This window comes from Phascolarctos cinereus, unplaced genomic scaffold, assembly GCF_003287225.1.
Source record: "Phascolarctos cinereus isolate Bilbo 61053 unplaced genomic scaffold, phaCin_HiC Scaffold_726;HRSCAF=1367, whole genome shotgun sequence".
In the NCBI taxonomy this organism is placed as follows: domain Eukaryota; kingdom Metazoa; phylum Chordata; class Mammalia; order Diprotodontia; family Phascolarctidae; genus Phascolarctos; species Phascolarctos cinereus.
In genome coordinates, this window is record NW_027556098.1 from 70,657,639 (window position 1) to 70,677,069 (window position 19,431).

A 19,431-nucleotide genomic window follows, 5' to 3' on the forward strand; every position below is an offset into this window, starting at 1 on the left:
CTGTCTTCAGCCCACACTGGCCATGTGACCCTGGACAAGTCACTACTCTACAGAATTCTCTAAGACTATAGGTTCCTTGAGTGGAAATTCACAATGCAAACTGTGCTTTATGGTTTTAGAGAGTTGACTGGAGCAATGAGAGATGAAGTAACTTGCTGGTGATCACCCAGGTAGTATATGGCAGCGTCAGGACTTGAATTCAGGTCTTTGTGACTCTAAAACAGAGGCTCCATCTACTATGCCATCAACACATATGTGTGTGTGTGTTGTGCATGCATATATTCACACGCACACATATGTACATACATACATAGGCATACGTAGATGTATCTATGTATATGTTATATGCCATGAATAGGTAAATAGATATATACATATAAACACATTGTTATGATGTGTTGGTCCTACATGTGAATGCATTTTGCATGTACATATATATGTGTGTGTGTATATACATATATGTATGCATATATTTACACACATGCATTATGTAGACAGGTTTTACAAGATTAAAAACAATTTAACTTTATATATTCTGAATAAATATGAATGTTTCTATAAGTGATATATCTAGATAAATGATCAGCATAGATAAATTGATAGATAGATAGATGATACATGTACTCATTTTGTAGTAGTCATCAGTTATTAAATACCCACTTAAATTGTGAAGGTTATAATTTTATACCAAATTTTTCTGGTTTGGTACATTTCCCCTCCATTTGCCAATTGAGAATTATATTTGATTTATCAAAGATGAGAAATATGTACACACACAGCTCAATATAGAAAATCGTATTAAAGACTGAATGGCAAAAAAAAGGAAAAAAGAAAAAAGAAAACTATCTACATGTAATTGGAAAAATAATGTTAAGTTGAAGAAAAGAAAAAAAGGAAAAAATAAATGTTAAAAAAAAGAAAAAAAAGAAAATCCATCATTTCAGGTTTGAATGTGAATTTCTTGAAAGTCAAGATTGTTTCATTCTTTTATTTTTAATCCCCAGTGATTGGAACATAGCAGGCATTTAATAAATGCTTATTGATTGATTTTCTTATTCAAAGATATTCACCTATACCTCCCACTTGTACCCCATTGTAGACTAGATGTACATCTAGATATATTTGTTTAGGGAATTAGCTTAGTATCTCTTTCTCATCTTTTTTTCTCATTTTTTAGTGAAGTTAATTCACTAAACCCTTCTGATGCTATTCATCTAATTGCTCTTGTACAGGGTTAATGAGAGAGAAGCTGCTCTGGAAGCAGCCCATAGGCTGCTACAACAGCTCCCCCTGGATCTGGAAAAGTTCCTCACCTGGCTCACTGAGGCAGAGACTACAGCCAATGTCCTGCAGGATGCTACCCACAAGGAGAGAATACTGGAGGACACCAAGGGAGTTCGAGAGCTCATGAAACAGTGGCAGGTAAGTCAAGAGCTCCCGAATTAGAGCACTGAGAAATCTGAGGAAGCAATTACTTTTTAGCCTTTGTGGTACAATTGAACATTCTTAGGGTACAGTGAAACAGATGTTGTATGCTCTGGTATCTTTAATAGTTGCTTTGGGAATTTCTTACCACCAAAATGTAAATGTCATTGGCTGAAGGACTTCTAGCAGTTTCTCTCAATACCCTGGCCTTCCAGGAAAGGCTAAATTTAGGCAAAGAAAGGGATTTGTACGTGAGGTACAAACAAGCAATGGCTTTTTCTAAAGGGAAACTTTGCTGATGTAGAACTAGCATTGGGATTATTCAAATCAGAGGGCAATGATTTTTGAGTGTTTATTTAAATTTTTGTGGAGAGCATCTGTATAAATTGTCTATTTTATTTAGTGTTGCTAAATGAAACAGTTTCCCTTCGTTACTTTCAAATATATTTTTTAATGTTAATCTGGCTGTTTGTGGCTTTCTTCCTAACATGATTTGTTCAAATACGAACGAGAAGGCTAAATTTGTCATAGTTAATGATCATACAATTTTCTGACAATTGTTTTCCCTAGAAACAAAAATGATGTCTGTAAAGTTCGGTATTTGCATTCAGAATAGACTTTTGGCTGAAATCATATTCCACCAAAGGAATGCTATTTCAATGAGGCACTGATTTCTTTTGTCCACAAAACATGACTTTTATATTTTATATTGTCACAGGGCATTAACATGAGCCATTTGGTGTAATTGTCTTTGATATAGTTGTCTTTTGTGATTCAACAATGATGGGAAGTTCATTACAACGTATCATATTTATGGTCTCTTACCCTCACATTAAGAGCACTTAACCACTTATACCTGAAATTTTAAAAATCTGGAGTTTTAGAACTGCATGGATTTTTGAGGGGGAGAATTACTTTCTTTGTCTTTGTATTTTTTATCATTATTCTAGGTCAAAGTGATCATTCAGGTTTGGTTAAAACATATTTGAAAGCAGATTATAGCATAAAAATACTTCATTTTATATTGTATCAATGTGTAGGAAGCTTTGAACTACCTGATATGTTGTTGAGGGAGGCTCAGAGAAATGGCAGCTTATATGGAAGAATATCTTTTTGGGCTCACCACAGTGCTCAACTTCCCCATGTATTTAATTGTACTGATCTGGAAATAGTTGTAAACAGACCAAAAAAACACTATCTTATACTGAAGCATATAGTTTTGTTTAAGTAGTTTTCTTTGAGCAGTAGAAATCTGATTCTTTAACATGTAATAGAAATTTTAAACATTCCAAGTGTTAATTTTTGACAACTCTTAGATGAACAGTTGGAAAATATACTGCTGTAATTTATTTAGTCTCTAGACTACTTTAACAAATGCTTGCTGATTAATTGACTGAACTGAAATTTCCCTGTTAGAATATAGTCTCCTTGAGAGTAGGGATCGTTTCTTTTTTTCTTTTTTTAAATAACCCCAGTGCCTAACATAATAGCCAATAACATGATAGGTGCTTTATAAATGCTTGTTAATTTTTTTTCTAATAATCAATTTCAAAGAGAAATATCCTGATGAAAAGAAAGTAGCCTGTGATAATCTAGTCAAAGAAACAACTTATTGGACCTTTATCAGTCAATTAGTAAGCATTTAATAAGCACCTACCAAAGTACCAGGCACTGTGCTAGGCACTAGGGATAAAATTGCAGAACTGAAACAGTCTCTGCCTTTAAGGAACTTGCATTCTATCAAGGAATACAGCATGCACTTTAGTATGGGCATATACTTATACAAATAAGGTATGTGTAGTAGTCATTAGGGTAATTATGGAGAATTAGGAAAGACTTCATGTAGAAGGAGGCGTATGAGTTGAATCATGTCAGAAAAGAGGGATATAAGAGGAAGAGGTAAGGATGGTGGGCATTTCAGACATGGGGTAGCCTTTAAAAAGGCACAGACTGGAAATGAAATGCATCTATAGTATGGTTTTCCTGTTTACTGAACACCTAAATATGTACCCACTATGTTCAGGTGGTGAAAAATAATGCCTTCAATAATGCCCTGCCTTCAACAAGCTTACCATATAATCTGCAGGTAATATATCTTACCATAGAATACAATACAAGAAATATAGTATTTGAAAGGGATGTTATCTGCAATATGACCTCTGACAGGTCATGTGACTACTAACAGACTCACTTAGCAGGTAATAGGAACGCTTTCAGTAGGTTTTGTTGAAGATGCAGCTGTCATTAACTCATGAGTCATTATACCCCAAACCCCTTCAGTGTTTCTGTGCCAAGAATTTCAGGAAGCTTGGTGCAGAAGACTTCCCCAGGGAGATGCGCATTACTGAAGAATTAAAAAGCAGATAGACAGGGCAAGCCATTTAAGAACACTGGATACGCAGATCTGTACTACTTTTCCACAAAGGTCTCATTTGATTTTCTTTCTTTACTTCCTGATCATGCAATCAGCTCTGCAGTAGCTTTGGAACATCATTCCAAAGGTTCTGGGTCTGCATGCTTATATGTAATGTCTATAGGCAACTTCAGAGAGAAGAAAGGGTCATCAGAGCAATTGGCAGGTATTGCTGCTTCTGTGATTTCTCAGATAAATTGCAATACCTCCCTTTTTCCAATAACTGTATATGTAGGATGTATGTATATTCATCAGTTTGGCTTATATGATGAGAGCAGTGATTCTTACTTATTAAAGATGCATTAGTAGAATTGGCTTAGTCTTTGTCCCAGATGCCAACATCTTAGCGAGGGACAAGTCATCTCTCTGGTATGTGGGTAGGGGGAGTAATAAGGAGAGCTTCTTCCGGCCCTAGAACTAACTATGCAACCAGAGCACTCTCTCCCAGATCTCTCATGCCCTTGGTTGTCGTATTCTTTCTCTAAGCTACATCCTAATGCAGTGGAAAACAATTCTTCATTGTAGCCATCTGACCTGGGGAGCTATGAAATACCCTCACTGTGCCTTCCACATCCTCTTGATTCTTCCTCTACTGAGGTGAAATGTAAAGATTATTAGATTTATAGTTAGAGGGCCTGAGTTCAAATCCTGTCTCTGTCACTTGTTATTTGTGTGAACAAGGCAATCACTTTACCTTTCTTGGCCTCAGTTTCCTCATCTGTAAGTGAGGGAATTGCTCTTATAAGGCCTCTTCTATATTTAAATCTATATTCTTAGAGCTCATCTCACATTTCTTACATTTTCTGGTACTCATTAAAAGTTGAATTTCTCTTAAAATCTTGCTGCTCCCCCTTTTCGCACACCCCTTACCCACAGGGTCAGAATGAGGAAATGGCATGCTCTTGGTACCACCCTGTGCCAGCATTACCTAGTAGCTGTCTCTCTTCCAGCCCATCTGCATCCTTGCTGCTGTGGCATATGGACTTTCAGGTCACTCTCCTCATATAATACCCTGTCCCCCAATAAGTTCATTACCAGGCTTCCAGTCTTTTCCACTCTCTACTCCTGTGCCCCTGTCTGGCTGGTACCACACTATACTTTAATAAGCCAGTGCCATACTTATCCCCAGCACAAACATGTACTCAACTTACTAGAGGTGCAAGAATTTCTGGTTATGACTTCATGCATTATGCCTAGTCACAGCATCAACTGTTTTATTGCCTTATCCCTAATAGATTTGTACATACTTTTCCATCCAAAAGCAATAACTTTTTTTTTTACTTTTTATAACTTCTGACTTTCTGCCAGGCTGCTTCTCTCTATATTGAATCAAGACTCTGCTAGCCTATCTGCCCATCACTGTTCATCAACTTAATCCTCCAGAAAAATCTCATACTTTAGGAGTGCTACCAACACATTATATTTTTGAATGTCTTCTTCTGAATAGAATTAACATGTCACAATAGAAGCCATTGAAAGTTATTTCATGGATTAGAGGACATAATGTTTACTTTGTCCTTTAAAATCATGAATATTCTCATAGAAATATTTTTCTGTGTAACTCTTTCACATATTTCTTATATGAGAATCCTTTATAATTAATATGACAATTGTAATATTCTAGAGTTTTAAAAATGCAATCAAAATACTGTTCTTCATAATGTGATGATATGTATGTTATGTCAAAGACAAATTCAATCAATCAGCAAGCATTTATTAAATGTTTATTAAGTGATTTTTCATGTGCCAGGCATTTATCATGTGTTAAGGGGAGAAAAATAAGGGAACAAGCTTTTATTAAATTCCTGCTTTGGCATTTAATACTGCCAGGCACTATGCTAAGGGCTTTATAGATATACTCTCACTTTATCTGTATTTATGCCAAGTTCTGGGAATAAAAAGAAAAAGCAGTCCCTACTCCCCAAGGAGTTAGCATTCTGATGAGAAGACAACATATATAAATCAGTACCTACAAAATAAATATGGAGTTAGATAGAAGCTAACCTTCAAGAGAATGGCAGTGGCAGATGAGGAGTACTGGGAAAGGGAAATGTTAAAATTCAAGGTATTATCCATGGTGAGAAAGGGCCATTAACAAATTTAAGAATTGTACTTCTGTTAATGGTTCTTTTTGCCGTATTACATGTTGGTTTCACTAGAACATTTTTTTCTCATTTACTATTGTATATGCACTATTTGCCTCTGAGGTATAGATCTGTGTAGGAACCTGGCAAGTATCAATAGCAGCAAAGTACAACTTAGAAATTCAGGGATTTTGCATGTGTTTGAATTGTCAATTTCCAGATTCATAATTTTTGCACTGCTTTTTATGGTTGTGATTAGAGGTCTGAGTAAATAAAAGTGTATGTTGGCTTACTAGCATAAAGTGCAAGATTTGTGGAAATAAATTTATATTAGGTGAGATTTACTCACTTGTGCAAATGCATGCACACACATTCACACATGCTATAAACTGGTTTGTTTCTTTGGTTTCCAGAATGTAACTGAATTATTTTAATATCTCCATCCTTCTCCCTTCCACATTGTCCTCGTCCCCATCCCATTGTATTTAACTGAGTTAAAAGTAAACAAGGCCCATAGCTAAATCCTTAGACAACCTTGGCACCTTCAGATATAAAGGCTATGACCTATAAATTATAGACTAAAGCCTATGGGTAATCTGTGGTATTTTCTTAAGTAATTAAATTTATTCTATATAGAATAATATTTAAAAATATTTACAATATATAATTTTTATTTGTTAAAAATTAGTTCTTCAGTTCTCCTCTGATCTCATCAAAATGTGTGATCCATTCATCAGTATGAACCCACTGCAACCCATCTACAGACTCTTCTGTACAGTCCTTGTTCCTGTTCTTCCCCAAATCCTTTACTGGTGATATATCCAATAAGAAGCAGGTCTTCCTCTAAGTCTTATCATTTTGCATATACCAGTGCAGCATTCATACTATCCATCATTGTCATCGACTCTTGTTCCATGACTGGACTATATCCTTTTCCGACATTTCCTGGATAACATCCTTTGTGTCATTTCATACATGTACATTATCTTTGGAAATATGCTGAAACCTATTTGTGCTCATCATTTCCTTTTGGGTCACTTATAACTCTAAAGTTATTGGTCTCTAAACGTCTTTTAGTCTATAATTTGTGAATGAAATGTTTAACTACATTGCTGGATGGGGTTCCCAACAACAGTGAAATCATAAATGGATCTTTCTTTCCTTTACTCTTCTTTCCTTTTTCTTTTTTCTTCTTTTTTCTTCTCTGGTCTTCTTTTCTCTTCTCTTCTCTCTCTCTCTCTCTCTCTCTCTCTCTCTCTCTCTCTCTCTCTCTCTCTTTCTCTCTCTTTCTTTTTTTTTTTCTCTCTCTCTCTCTCTCAGACACACACACACACACACACACACACACACACACACACACACACACATTCAAAAGCTACTGGTTTCCCTGGTCACTATCCCTTAAAGAGGAAGGATACCCAAAGTATATACCCATTGGCTTGACTCCTTCCCACCAAATGTGAATTATGCAAAACACTTCATGAAATACTTTAAACAATTAACATATATTGTAATAACCTGAACATAATACAAAACATAGTCAGATAAACATAACAAAACAAAAAACAAGAATACTCAAATATGAAATATTTATCATAAGCAGCAGTAACCAGGTACAATTACATATAAAATTCAATGCACTAATAATGTAGTTGTCTAACATTATCTCTCAGAACATTGTGTAGCCATCTCTTCAGGTTCACTTCTTACATCATAACTTAGCCTGGTTGCTAGTCTAATGAGTCTATTTCCTTGTCATTGACTGACCTCTCTACTCCTGTAACTATGTTAGTAGTTGGTAAGAGTTGAGCATTTTTATTATTGTCTATGCCTTCACCTAGGCTGGCAGCAGGGGCATATTGGCTATCGGTATCTTTGAGCCTTCTGGCTTAAATATGTACTCTAGAAATCTCTATAGGAGTTCTAGACGAAAAAAAAAATGACTCTGGGTTTAGATCTCCTGGCTTGTAATGGTACGTATAGAATCCTCCCCTGGAAACATCACTTTGAGCTGCCATATCTAGGTCAGAAAGATTTTGTACAATTGGTGGACAGTATCTTTTCCTTGACATTCTCTTCATCAATTGATAGAAACATTCCACAGGCAGTTAGTAGCACAGAACTATCCTTCCCTTACCCAGCTTGGGAAGGAGTCAGATTACAGACTTATTTTCTGGGTTATTTAAAATTTAAGGTAATCATGTTCATTTTCATTTTTTCTTGGTTCAATTCATATAAATATAACATGGTATATACAAATACCATTCCTAGTGGTTTTTTAGCTACAAAAAGTGTTGTCTTTTACTTTGGATTAAGATTTCCCAAACCCTAAAACTGACAGTGGCTAAAATATTTTACTTATTTTAATAGGCTGGCTGGATTACTATAAATTAATAATGTTACAGATTCCTCAACATAGCTGCCTGGCTAAGTTGCTCAGAAATGTAAGAAACAGAAATTATGAAATTTATTCAGTGATTGCAGTAGATCCTTCCTGAGTTGAAACTAACTACTACTTCTTGTCTCAAAAAGTTAGTTCTAAATAGAAGTAGAGTAGCTAAGATATTTTTGTTTTGTTTTTTAGAAATATTTGATAAATCTGAATTAACTAAAACTCCAAGAACTTTTTAATTGTTGTTTTCTATTCAAATAAAGTGGGAGAATAAAAGGTTAAAAGGACAAGAATCATTTTAACTGAACATTTTGATTAATATTATACTTCAAGGATAAGGGGTATTTTTTGTCATTATGGTTACTCCCTCCTTTGATACAACGCTCAACCCATCTCTAACTTAAAATTTAAGTCCTTGGAGAGATGCCTGAGGCTCATAGAATTTAAGTAATATATAAGGTGATGCATCTAGGAAATATGAGAGGCAATATTTGAATCCAGTCCCTCCTAGGTTCTAAGCCCAGCACCCTCTCCATTGTGGATCATTTCAGTTAACATGGTACTAATTGATAAAAGTTATCCAGAGAGACAGGTATGGTAAATTTTGACTACCATATCAGTGGGACTGTAAAATTATTTATATGTAAGAGAATGAGGCATATCAGTTTTATTTGTTATAAGCATCTTCAAGAAATTGTTTTTCATGAAAGAGAAATTAAACATACTTTATATTGTGAATTGTTTGAATTATCATGTATCTTTAAAAATATTTTAAAAGAAAAGTGTTGCTGTCATTTAAATTGTGTTCACTGTGTTATCTTATCACCTTCTTGAGTGCCTACATAGCACATAAAAAACTTTTCTTGGACAAAAGTGTCAGTATCATTATTTTCCTTTTATCTGCTGTCATCTATGATTGAATTGTCCCCAACTACATAAATATTTTAAACCTGTTCATCCACGGGGAGTTTTCATTAAAAATAGCATATCCTGAAATAAATAACCATAAACAAAAACAATCAAATGAACATGCAAATGAAAAGGAAAAAAACACCCAAATCTACTCTTCTTTGACGAAATAGAGCCCAGAGACAACAAATTACAAAATAGTTTTGATCTGTGAACCTTTCCTTGTTTGTACTCCTCCTTTTCCATCTTCTCCCTCTCCTTTTTTCTTCTATCTAATCTCCCCTTCTGTCTTTTCTTCCTCCTTTTCCTCCTGCTCCTTTTTCTCCTCCTCCTTTATTGTTGTAGTTAGCGTTCATATAGTTGTGTGTTCTACTGATTTTACTCTGCCTTTCCTCTTATAAATCTTTCCATATGTCCTTGTACCCTTTATATTTACATTTTTTAACAGCATCATAACATTTTATTACATTAACATGCCACAAATTACTCAGCCACTCTACAAATGTCGAACATTTAGGTTGTTATTAATTTTTCTTTCGGGCATTTCAACAGATTCATTCCCATTATAGTTACTCAAAGTTTACCTATATGCCAGCTTCAAATAGAAATAAACTAGAATTATGTTGATTTGTAGATTGATAAGGAGTTGGAAGGATTCTTTGAGATCATTTAGTGCAATTCCTTCATTTTACAAATGAACACATTGAGGTCCAAATAATTAACACTATTACTTATAGGGTAGAATTAGGTATAAAGTAAGTCTATCTTGCATTATAATCATAGAAGTGTGGATTTAGAGCTAAAAGGAATCTTTGAAGTCAACTCAATTTATTTCCTTCATTTTTCAAAGGAAGAGAGGCTAAGGGGATTGCCCAAGGTCTTGTGGGTAATAAGTGACAAGACCAGGATTTGAATCCAGGTGCTCTGATTCCTAACCAGAACTCTGGGACTTAGATATAAACCCACCAAAAAAAACCTGGCTACAAAGTACTTTCTAACTAAACATTGGATATAGAAAATAAAACCTTCAGAGAGGAAGAAAGAAATATTTGTGAAATTTGCCCTACGTGCTTAAAAATTTTTCCAAGCAGAATAACTTATTTTATACTCTTAGACATGATTGGAAGTTTTTTTTTTCCCTTTATGCAAATATAGTGTTACTTTTAAAAGGCAATCAGGATACTGGAATGCACATATATGAATTCAGGATGCAGGAACCCAGGAACTGCAAGGTTATCTTTTTACTATATTCAGAGTTTTAATAGATTATCTACCAGTTTGGGGACCCTGCAATTTTAAAGTTTTGGATTACCTGGAGAGAGTCCAAAAGAAAGCAGTATAAATGATTAAGGACTTGGGAAGTGGGGCCAATGATGAAAGATGGTTTTATTCGGCATGAAAAGGAAAAGTGCAGATGATGATAAGCAGCTTTTCTCCTTTTCTGATGATGACAAAAGGGGGAAAATAATCTAAAAATAAAGCAGAAAGAATGAATGAACTCTGTTTGTCCTTACCTCAAAACGTTGCTGTGTCTTCACAATCTCTTCTCCGTCCATCCTATCTTAGAGGATAAAGTGAGCCTTTTCCTTGCCAAGGCTAACCCCTGCACACCTGAACTTCTGTTTTTATCTATCTGATTCCAGAACTCACTGTGTCAATCACGTTTTCCTTCTTGCACCTTTAATCTCTTCCTCACTATTGAATTTTCTTCCTTTGCTCACAAATATGCTCAGATCTCCTCTACCCTTTCATTGATTGTGCAACCCTGTGTGTTAGTATCTCATCTCTGTTCTCCCTTTTACAGCTAAATGTTTTGAAAGAGTAGTCTTCATTCGCATCTTAAATTTGTTCAAAATCCACTCCTAAAACCATTGAAGCCTGACTTCCATTCCTATGACTCTGCTCGTGCTATTTTTTGCAAGTCACAGTGTAACAATATAGTCTATACATCCATGTCCTTTACCCAGTCCTCACAGTCTTGGCTCTTTCTTTGGCTTTTAGCACTGTGGACCACCTCTATTCTAGAAGCTGACTTCTCTTTGGCTTTCTTGGCATCAGTCTCTCCTTTTTTTTTTCTCCTCTAGTCCTTGAGGGGAGGGAATGTGATGCATTTTTCCTTCGTAACCTCAATGACTCACAAGCTACCTTACACATAGTATGTGCTTAGGAAATGTTTGCTAAACTGAATCCATCACAGACTCTCTTCTACTATTTGTTCCATTAATGTAGGCATTTGCAAAGACTCTTGTTAGCCTCTTTCTTTCTTCTCATTATTCCTTCTATACCAATAATCCCATCTCCTCAGGGATTCAAGGTTATAATCAATGTGTTTGGCACCAAACTCTTTATTTCCAACTTTGACTTCTAGATGCCTATTTTTTTTATTATCTATACAATACATCTACCAGTAAGAACTACTGGTATCTCAAGTTTATAGATCAAGGAATACTGGGTATCTGTGTTTAGATAAGGCATTTAACAAAAGCTTTCTTCCCTTGACAACCTGACAAAGATTTGGGCTACATGACAATATAGGTAGGTAGAATATGGAAGTTAGACAACCAGATGCAAAGATGTCAGATCTTAAATGGAGAGTGGCTATATGAGATGGAAATAAGGGTGTATACCATATGTCATATGTAGACGTCCTTTATTCCATTGGTATAATATGAAAATGGGAATGGGAGAATCAATTTTAGGGAAGATGATGGAGGAAAACAATTTTTAAATGTTAAATATTATATTAATGAAGTATAAACCATCACTTTCTGTTAGTCCTTCTTTTGTGACTCTTGTGCTTATAAAAAATAAGCCATTTCAGGTATTAGCCAAAGTTTAATAGTATTGAAAATAATTTAGATTATCCACATGCAGTGTTTATTCTGTATCCGGTCCATTAGCAGCTGACATGGTTTTCTAAATTACATTAAAATAAAATGTCAAAAAGTTCATGATTTTGTTCATGTTTAACAGCATAAATCTTTAAAGAAAGGTTATTGAACAAAGTTCTATGCATAAATCAGACAATTCCTGTAGAGGTAAAGGAAACCTATTATATCTGGTTATGAAAGAGATTTCCATGAATTTAGAACACATAAATCATTCCCCACTGGAGGTCCTATCAGTCTAGGAAAAGAGGATATCTGTCTCCTGATAGCATAAAAAGGAGCAAATTATTTTGATTCATTTCTGTCATACCTGGTTATTATTATGTAATATGGACTTTAACATTAGTGGTATCACTGTTCAGTAGTATTTTATGACATGGCTTAAAATGGTTTGGATCATTGTAAGGGAAACATTTCCAGAAAGAGTTCTTTTTCCCTTTCAATTTCTGTATATCCTCCAACCATTTTAAAAATATATTATTCTGTGGAGGAGCAGAGAAAGTCATTCTATCTGCAAAATACAGCACCTCACCAGCTTTATATAGCCAGCTACATATCTGTTGCCCTGATCCAATGCTCCCAATTCAGCAATTTAATATTTAAATCAACTCAAAGCTGGGACCATTGATAGAATCAGAACCATATATTTATTATTGCTCAGGTCTTCTTCCCAGTGATTCTTTTCATGCATTCTATTTTTGAAGCAGTTTTTAAAAGATGTAGAATTAGTTGATCAACAAATATCTAAGAGCTTATGATATTTCAGGGGCTATACTAGGCACTGGGGACACAAAAACACATCTTAATAAGAATTCTAATTAGAATGTGAGCTCCTTGGGGCAGAGAGCACATATTTGCCTTTCTTTGTAGCCCTTGAACCTAGCCCAACCTCTGGCATATAGTAAGTGCTTAATAAACGCTTGTTGACCAACTGTCTATTTGATGGAGGAGACAAGTACATACATGATTTTGCTGTATATACAGCATAAATATTACATGAATAAATACAAATGTATACAAAATAATTAAATACAAGGTAGTTTAAAGTGGAGGGTACTAGCATTTGGGTGGATCAGGAAAGGCCAGGTGCAAAAGATGTGGCCTGAGCTGAATCTGAAAAGAAGAGAGGAACTCTGTAAGGCAGAGGTAAAGAGGGAATACATTCTAGGGATGGAGAATGTTCAGTGAGGCCAGAATTGGGAGATGCAGTGTCAGGTACGATCAACAGAGAGAAGGGCAGTTTGGCTGTGTCACGTACGGAGAAAGGTGAAAATAATGTCCAGTGAGACTGAAAAAGTAGACTGGGTCGAGGTTGTATATCACCTTTATGGCTAAATTGGAGTTTATAGATTATCATCGAGTCAATAGGAAGCTAATGGAGTTGACGGAGTAGGAGAATCCCATGTCCAGATCTGCATTGTAAAAAAATTCTTTAGCAGAAGTGTTTAGAATGGACTAGGGAGATACCAGAGGAAGAGAGACCAGTTAGAAGACTTGCAGTGATCCGTGTGAGAGTTAATGGGAACTTGAACTAAGATGGTAGCTATCTGAGTATTTGAATGAAGAGGAATCAAAAGAGAGATATCATAAAGGTAAAAATGGTAATATTTGGCAACTGATTGGATTTGTGGTGTGAGGGTGAAGATTCCAAGATTATACTGAGATTATGAACCGGGAAAGTGGAAGGATGGTTGTGTGTTTGACAGAAATAGCATAGTTTGGGGAAAACAGAGGATTTGGATGAGAAATATCATGAATTCAGTTTTAGATATGTCTCCAGAACACCTGGATTAAATTGTCCAGTAGGCAAATGGTGATTCAGGGTAACAGCTCCCAAGGAAGACTGGGTTTATTTATATAGATCTGGGAGCGTAGAGATGATAATTAAACCCATGGAAGTTGATGAAGTTACCAAGAAAGAGAATGCAGAGGGAGGAGAGAAGACCAAGTAGAGAACCTCGGGGATACTGTTTGTCCTGTATTATAGAAAGCTGTGGTTCTGCAATATAGTTTTTGAAACTAAAGATAACATCATACGGTCACTTTATGTGGAAAGGAGCCACCATTTTGTGTTCTAAGGTAGAATGTAACTATATAATATTCATTATATAGATGCAAAATTTGAGTTGAATACACAATTATAGTGTCATAGATAAATTATCTAGGCTAGCAGAAAACATGATGTGCTGTTCATTGTGTATATTAGATCTATTTGGAAACAAATCAAAAGGATTTAATAGGTCTTTATATATACATCATTCACCACATCTCCTAGAGAAGGCTATTTGACAAGTAGACTTTCCCCATGGACCTTGTTGGTAGAAAAGAGAGTGTGTGAAGGGAGACTCCATGTGGAGGGTTTTAAATGCCAAGCAGAGAAGTTTGTATTTGATCCACCCAGATTTTCCCATGCTGATACAGTCACAGATCTTTCGTATATTTACTTATAATCAATAAAAATCATTCCAACTCTTAAATTTATAAATGCCAAACTCATGGCCCAGGGCAAACATAATTTCTTCTAGCACTGGAGCTAAGCACTAAAAGGTGCTGGGGATTCTAAGAGACAGAGTTGAAGAAGAAGTGAAATTTAGGCCTGGGGACAGCATGGGCAAAAGCATGTAGATGGGAGAAGAAACATTAGGTATGAAGAATAGCTAGTAAGCCAATGTGACCAGAATGAGAGCTTGTGAAAAGGAGTGAAGCACACTAAAAACCAGAAAGGTGGACTGAAGTCATGTTTTGAAGGACTCTAAATGCTCTGGGTAATGAGTAGGAAGGAAAAATGTTGATCAATGGAAATGGGGGATGCAGGGATTACAAATGTAACATAATGGAGAAGGAAGAAAGTAAGTTCATTATATACAGAAAGTAGCAAATCGTCTGGTTTGATTTTGGACATGTTGGATTTCAGATGCTGACTGAAACTCAATTTAAGTCAAAAAATAACAGTTGTGCCTAAAAATACTCTTTAAGAACAATCTTTAGAGCTAAGTTCAGTTTCTCGTGATTGTTCATCTGGTCTGTTAGAATAACCTCCTGACTGATCTTGCCTCCATTCTCTCCCCTCTCTAATCCATCTTTCAAAGGATTTCTTCTAGCAGTTCAGAGCTATCACTTCGTTTCTCAAAAACTTTCAGTGGCTCCCCATTACCTACTGAATAAAATTCAAATGTCTTCATTTTTTTTTCAAAAATGTCTGCACTCTGGTTCCAATCTAGTATTCCAGTATTATTTTAAACCACTTTCCTTTCTACTCAACACGTTTCAACTAGATTAGCCTACTTGTGTTTTTTGTTTTCTCCTCACTCTGTACTTCTCAGCACACACCATCTTCCATTCCTGAAATGAATTCCCCCCACTTTTTCCCAGTTTATGCCTGTTGAAATTCTCCTATAATAGCCAATTCAAGTACTTTGATCTCCCTAACTAGAAGGGATCTCACCCTTTTATATGTCTTGTATCATTCTTTTTGAGCTCTCTTATGCTCTTCATTATTTTCTGCCTTCTATTATAGTTTCATATGTAGCTGTGTCAATGTTAACTAGATTTTAAATTCATTTAGGCTAGGAACTATGTCATTTTTATCATTATATTCTAAATGCCTAGCACAGAACTTTTTTTCCATATAGAATCATGGAATTTTGCAATTGAAAGGGCCCTCAGAGGTCATCTAGTCCAACCATAATTGATAAAAATTCTACTCAGTAAAATTCTCCAAAAATGGTTATCTGGACTTTGATTGGATATCATCCTTGAGGAGGAGATCCACTATTAATATCATGTCCAAAAAGCTTTGGGGGACTTAGTTGATTGCAAGCTCAATATAAATCAACATTCTGATATGGAAACCAAAAAAGGTAATTAGATCTTGGGTTGCATTAAAGGGCAAAATGTTCAGAATGAAGAAAGTGATATGTCTACTATATTCTATGATAGCCAGATCACACCTAGAACATTATGCTGATCGTACCTGACACTGCATCTCCCAATTCTGGTCTCACTAAACATTCTCCATCCCTAAAATGTATTCCCTCCTTACCTTTACTTTACAGAGTTCCTCTCTTCTTTTAAGATACAGCTCAGGCCACATCTTCTGCACCTGGCCTTTCCTGATCCACCCAACTGCTAGTACCCTCCTCTTTAAACTACCTTGTATTTAACTATTTTGTATATATTTGTGTTTATTCATGTAATATTTATGCTGTATATACAGCAAAATCAACAAGCTTAGTAGTGCTTTGTAGCCCCTGAACCTAGCCCAACATCTGGCATATAGAAAGTGCTTAATAAATGCTTGTTGACCAACTGCCATGCTATTTGCTGGAGAAGACAAATACATACATGAGTACATAAGTAACTAACCTTGGGATCTCGAATAATTGTAAGCTGTTTGTTTACTTACATGTATTCAGCTTATGCCCACAAGTCACAAGCAAATACAAATACAGAGGCCCCCTTACTTTCCTGGGACAGGCACAGACTTAAATAACCACCTGTGGCTTGGATTTCTCAGCCATACAACTTACACAAGACACAAAAAAGAGATAGGACCCTCATACCACCATGGGTATAGATTAGGTTTTGAGTCCTTGGCCCCATTCTAATTTGACATTCCTGAATAATACCCTAAGGATTTCCATCATGTCTTTTCTCAGACCAGAAAAGACAGTTTAGAAATCAGCAGTAATAATGATAGAGATTTGAAAATGCTTATATTGAGGGCCTTGAAGACAAGCAAAAACCAACAAAAGAGAAGCAAAGAAGGAGTCATAGAGACAGGAGGAGAACCAGTGCATTGCAGGGTTGTAGCTTTTAAGAAGGATGATGTCACATACAGTGCCAAGCACTCTGAGGATGTTAAAGGACTAAAACAGGTACTGGAAGTGACATTTAACAGGCAACTGATGACTTTTGGAAGAGGGTCTTCAGTAGAAGGAAGGAATTAAAAACCAGAATTAAATAACTTGAAGACTGACAAAGTGAAAAGTAGAAGAATCGAGTACAGAGTCCTTTTATGAAAAGTTTGGCAGTGAAAAAAAAACAGAGATGGTGTGATAGTTCTGAGGTAAAGTGAGGTAGAAAGCAGGTTTGTTGAGAATACAGGAAACTTAGGTATATTTGTAGATCTGATGGAAAGAAGCAGATTAAAAAAGAAAGTATTAAAGGAAAGTCATGTCTCCCCTCAAGATATTGATCTACGTTAGACTATGATATGAAGTTATAACTGAGTCTGATATTGCCATTTGTTAATCAGAAGGGATAGATATATATATATTTATGGGGATAAGCTCATCAAACAAATTTTAAAGGGTGAATTTTTCATAATTATGATTCATTAATAAAGCCTAGACTTTAAATTTGGAGTTTTTTCAGCTTGGGAAAACTCTCTACAATTGAAATTCATTTCACCAAACTAGATCTATGTTCTATTTACATTCTAGTTTCTTTGTTTTTACATCACATTCATTTACAAATACCACTCCTCTACTGATGTATTTTTTGTAATAAAGAATAACAATAGAGGAAAAACAATTCTTCAAAAGCAACTACCACATTAACTTAGTTTGATATGTGCAATATTCTGTACCCATAGAGTTCTACCATTGTTGAGGAGATACAAGAAAAAAAATCTTTACTATTCTGTCTTTTTCATTATAATTAGAGTGCTCAGTTTTGCTCTTTTGTTCTTTCCATTTATATTATTGTAGACATTGTGCATATGATGTGTTTCAAAAGAAAGAGCTCTGACTCTGGTGTCAGAGGACCTGGGTTCAAATTCCGTGTTCAATACTACCTATGAGATCTTGGAAAAGTCACTTATCTTCTTTGGCCCCCCGGTTTTCTCATCTGTAAAATAAGAGAGTTACACTAGTTGATCTTTTAAACCCTTTCTCACTCTAAATCTGTGGTCATATGAATCTTTCTCTGCTTCTAAGTGTTTCACTCCTTATCACTTCATATAGGTGTCCCCATGCTTTTCTGAATTCATTCCCATGATTTCTAATGTAATATTCATATAATACAATTTGTTTAGCCGTTTCCTTATCAATAGCCATTTTCATTTCCACTTCTTTATTAAGATAGGAAGTGCTACAACAAATGTTGTGGTGTAAATGGGTCTTTTCTGTTTCTAACCTCTTTAGAGTACATGCCATCAGTGTGATCTAAGGGTAAAAGGTGTAGGTGTTTTAGTTACTTTTTTAGTACTATTCAAACTTGCTTTCCTGAATGCTTGGATCATTTTTTAGCTTTACCATTAGTGCATAAGTGTGCCTTTTGTTGGGGGGGGGGTCCCATAGTGCTTCCAACATGATTTCATTCTGCTGTCATCTTTACCAATTAGTTGTGTGAAGTAAAATGTTACAGTTGTTTTGATTTTTATTTCTCTGATTATTAGTAACTTAGAGCAATCTTTTGCTTGGTTGTTAGCGGTTTACAATTTTTCTTTTGATGACTACTTACATCCTTCAGGCACTTATCCACTGGGGAATGGTTCATATTCTTATGTATTCATATTAACTCCTATATGTAGTCAGAGGTATTTGATGTAATTTTCCCCTAGTCAAGAGCTTTCTTTCTTAAGCTCATTGCCTGCTATTTTCTAGAAATTCTGCATAATGAGGATACAAAAACAAAAGGAGATAACATGTGTATATATAAGTAGGAAAATTGTTACAAGATTATTTGGGGGAAAGTCACTAGCAGCTAAGTGTTCAAGAAAGACTTCATGTAGAAAGTGGTATTTGAGCCTTAAAGAAAATTAGAGATCCTGAAAGTTATAGAAAAAAAAGGAATGTATTCCAGGAGGGCAAATGCAAAGACGCAAAGATGAAACCCAGAAAGCTGTGTATGAAGAATAATAACAAGGCTGGAATGAGAAGGATTCTTACAAAAGAGGTGTGATTTCATGAAATTAAATTTATTGTATCTTTTGCCTCTACCCTTTATTTGGTTTACAACTCTCCTCTTAATTTACAAAAGGTACTAATTTTAAAGTATGACCTTTCATACTCAGGTTGTGGATGCATTTTGAGCTTATTGTAGTGTATACTATAAGTACTTGCTAGTTAGCTCATATTCATCTGAAATAGAATCATGGCACATATCTAGACATGCTGTACCAACAATCTTAGTGCCATTTTATGCCATTAAACCTTAAAACAGCAGTAAGACTTTTTATAATAGTTACATAACAGAATACCAAGTTGAGACAACTTCAGTTAATTATTGTTGGTGAATGAATTATCTCTCTTATAGATTATCCACAGTGAAGCAGAACTTCCTTCCTAAATAGTGTCTGAGAAACATGTTAAGAAG

The 19,431-nt window shown here is 35.3% G+C and overlaps 1 protein-coding gene across 1 annotated transcript in view; it reads left to right on the top strand.

Annotated features, from left to right (window-relative positions):
- Positions 1-19,431, top strand: part of DMD (dystrophin) — a 1,828,382-nt gene that overhangs the window by 1,290,626 nt on the left and 518,325 nt on the right. Inside the window, 1 exon segment of the mRNA XM_078146592.1 lies at positions 1,233-1,422. Coding sequence (XP_078002718.1) covers positions 1,233-1,422 — 190 coding nt within the window.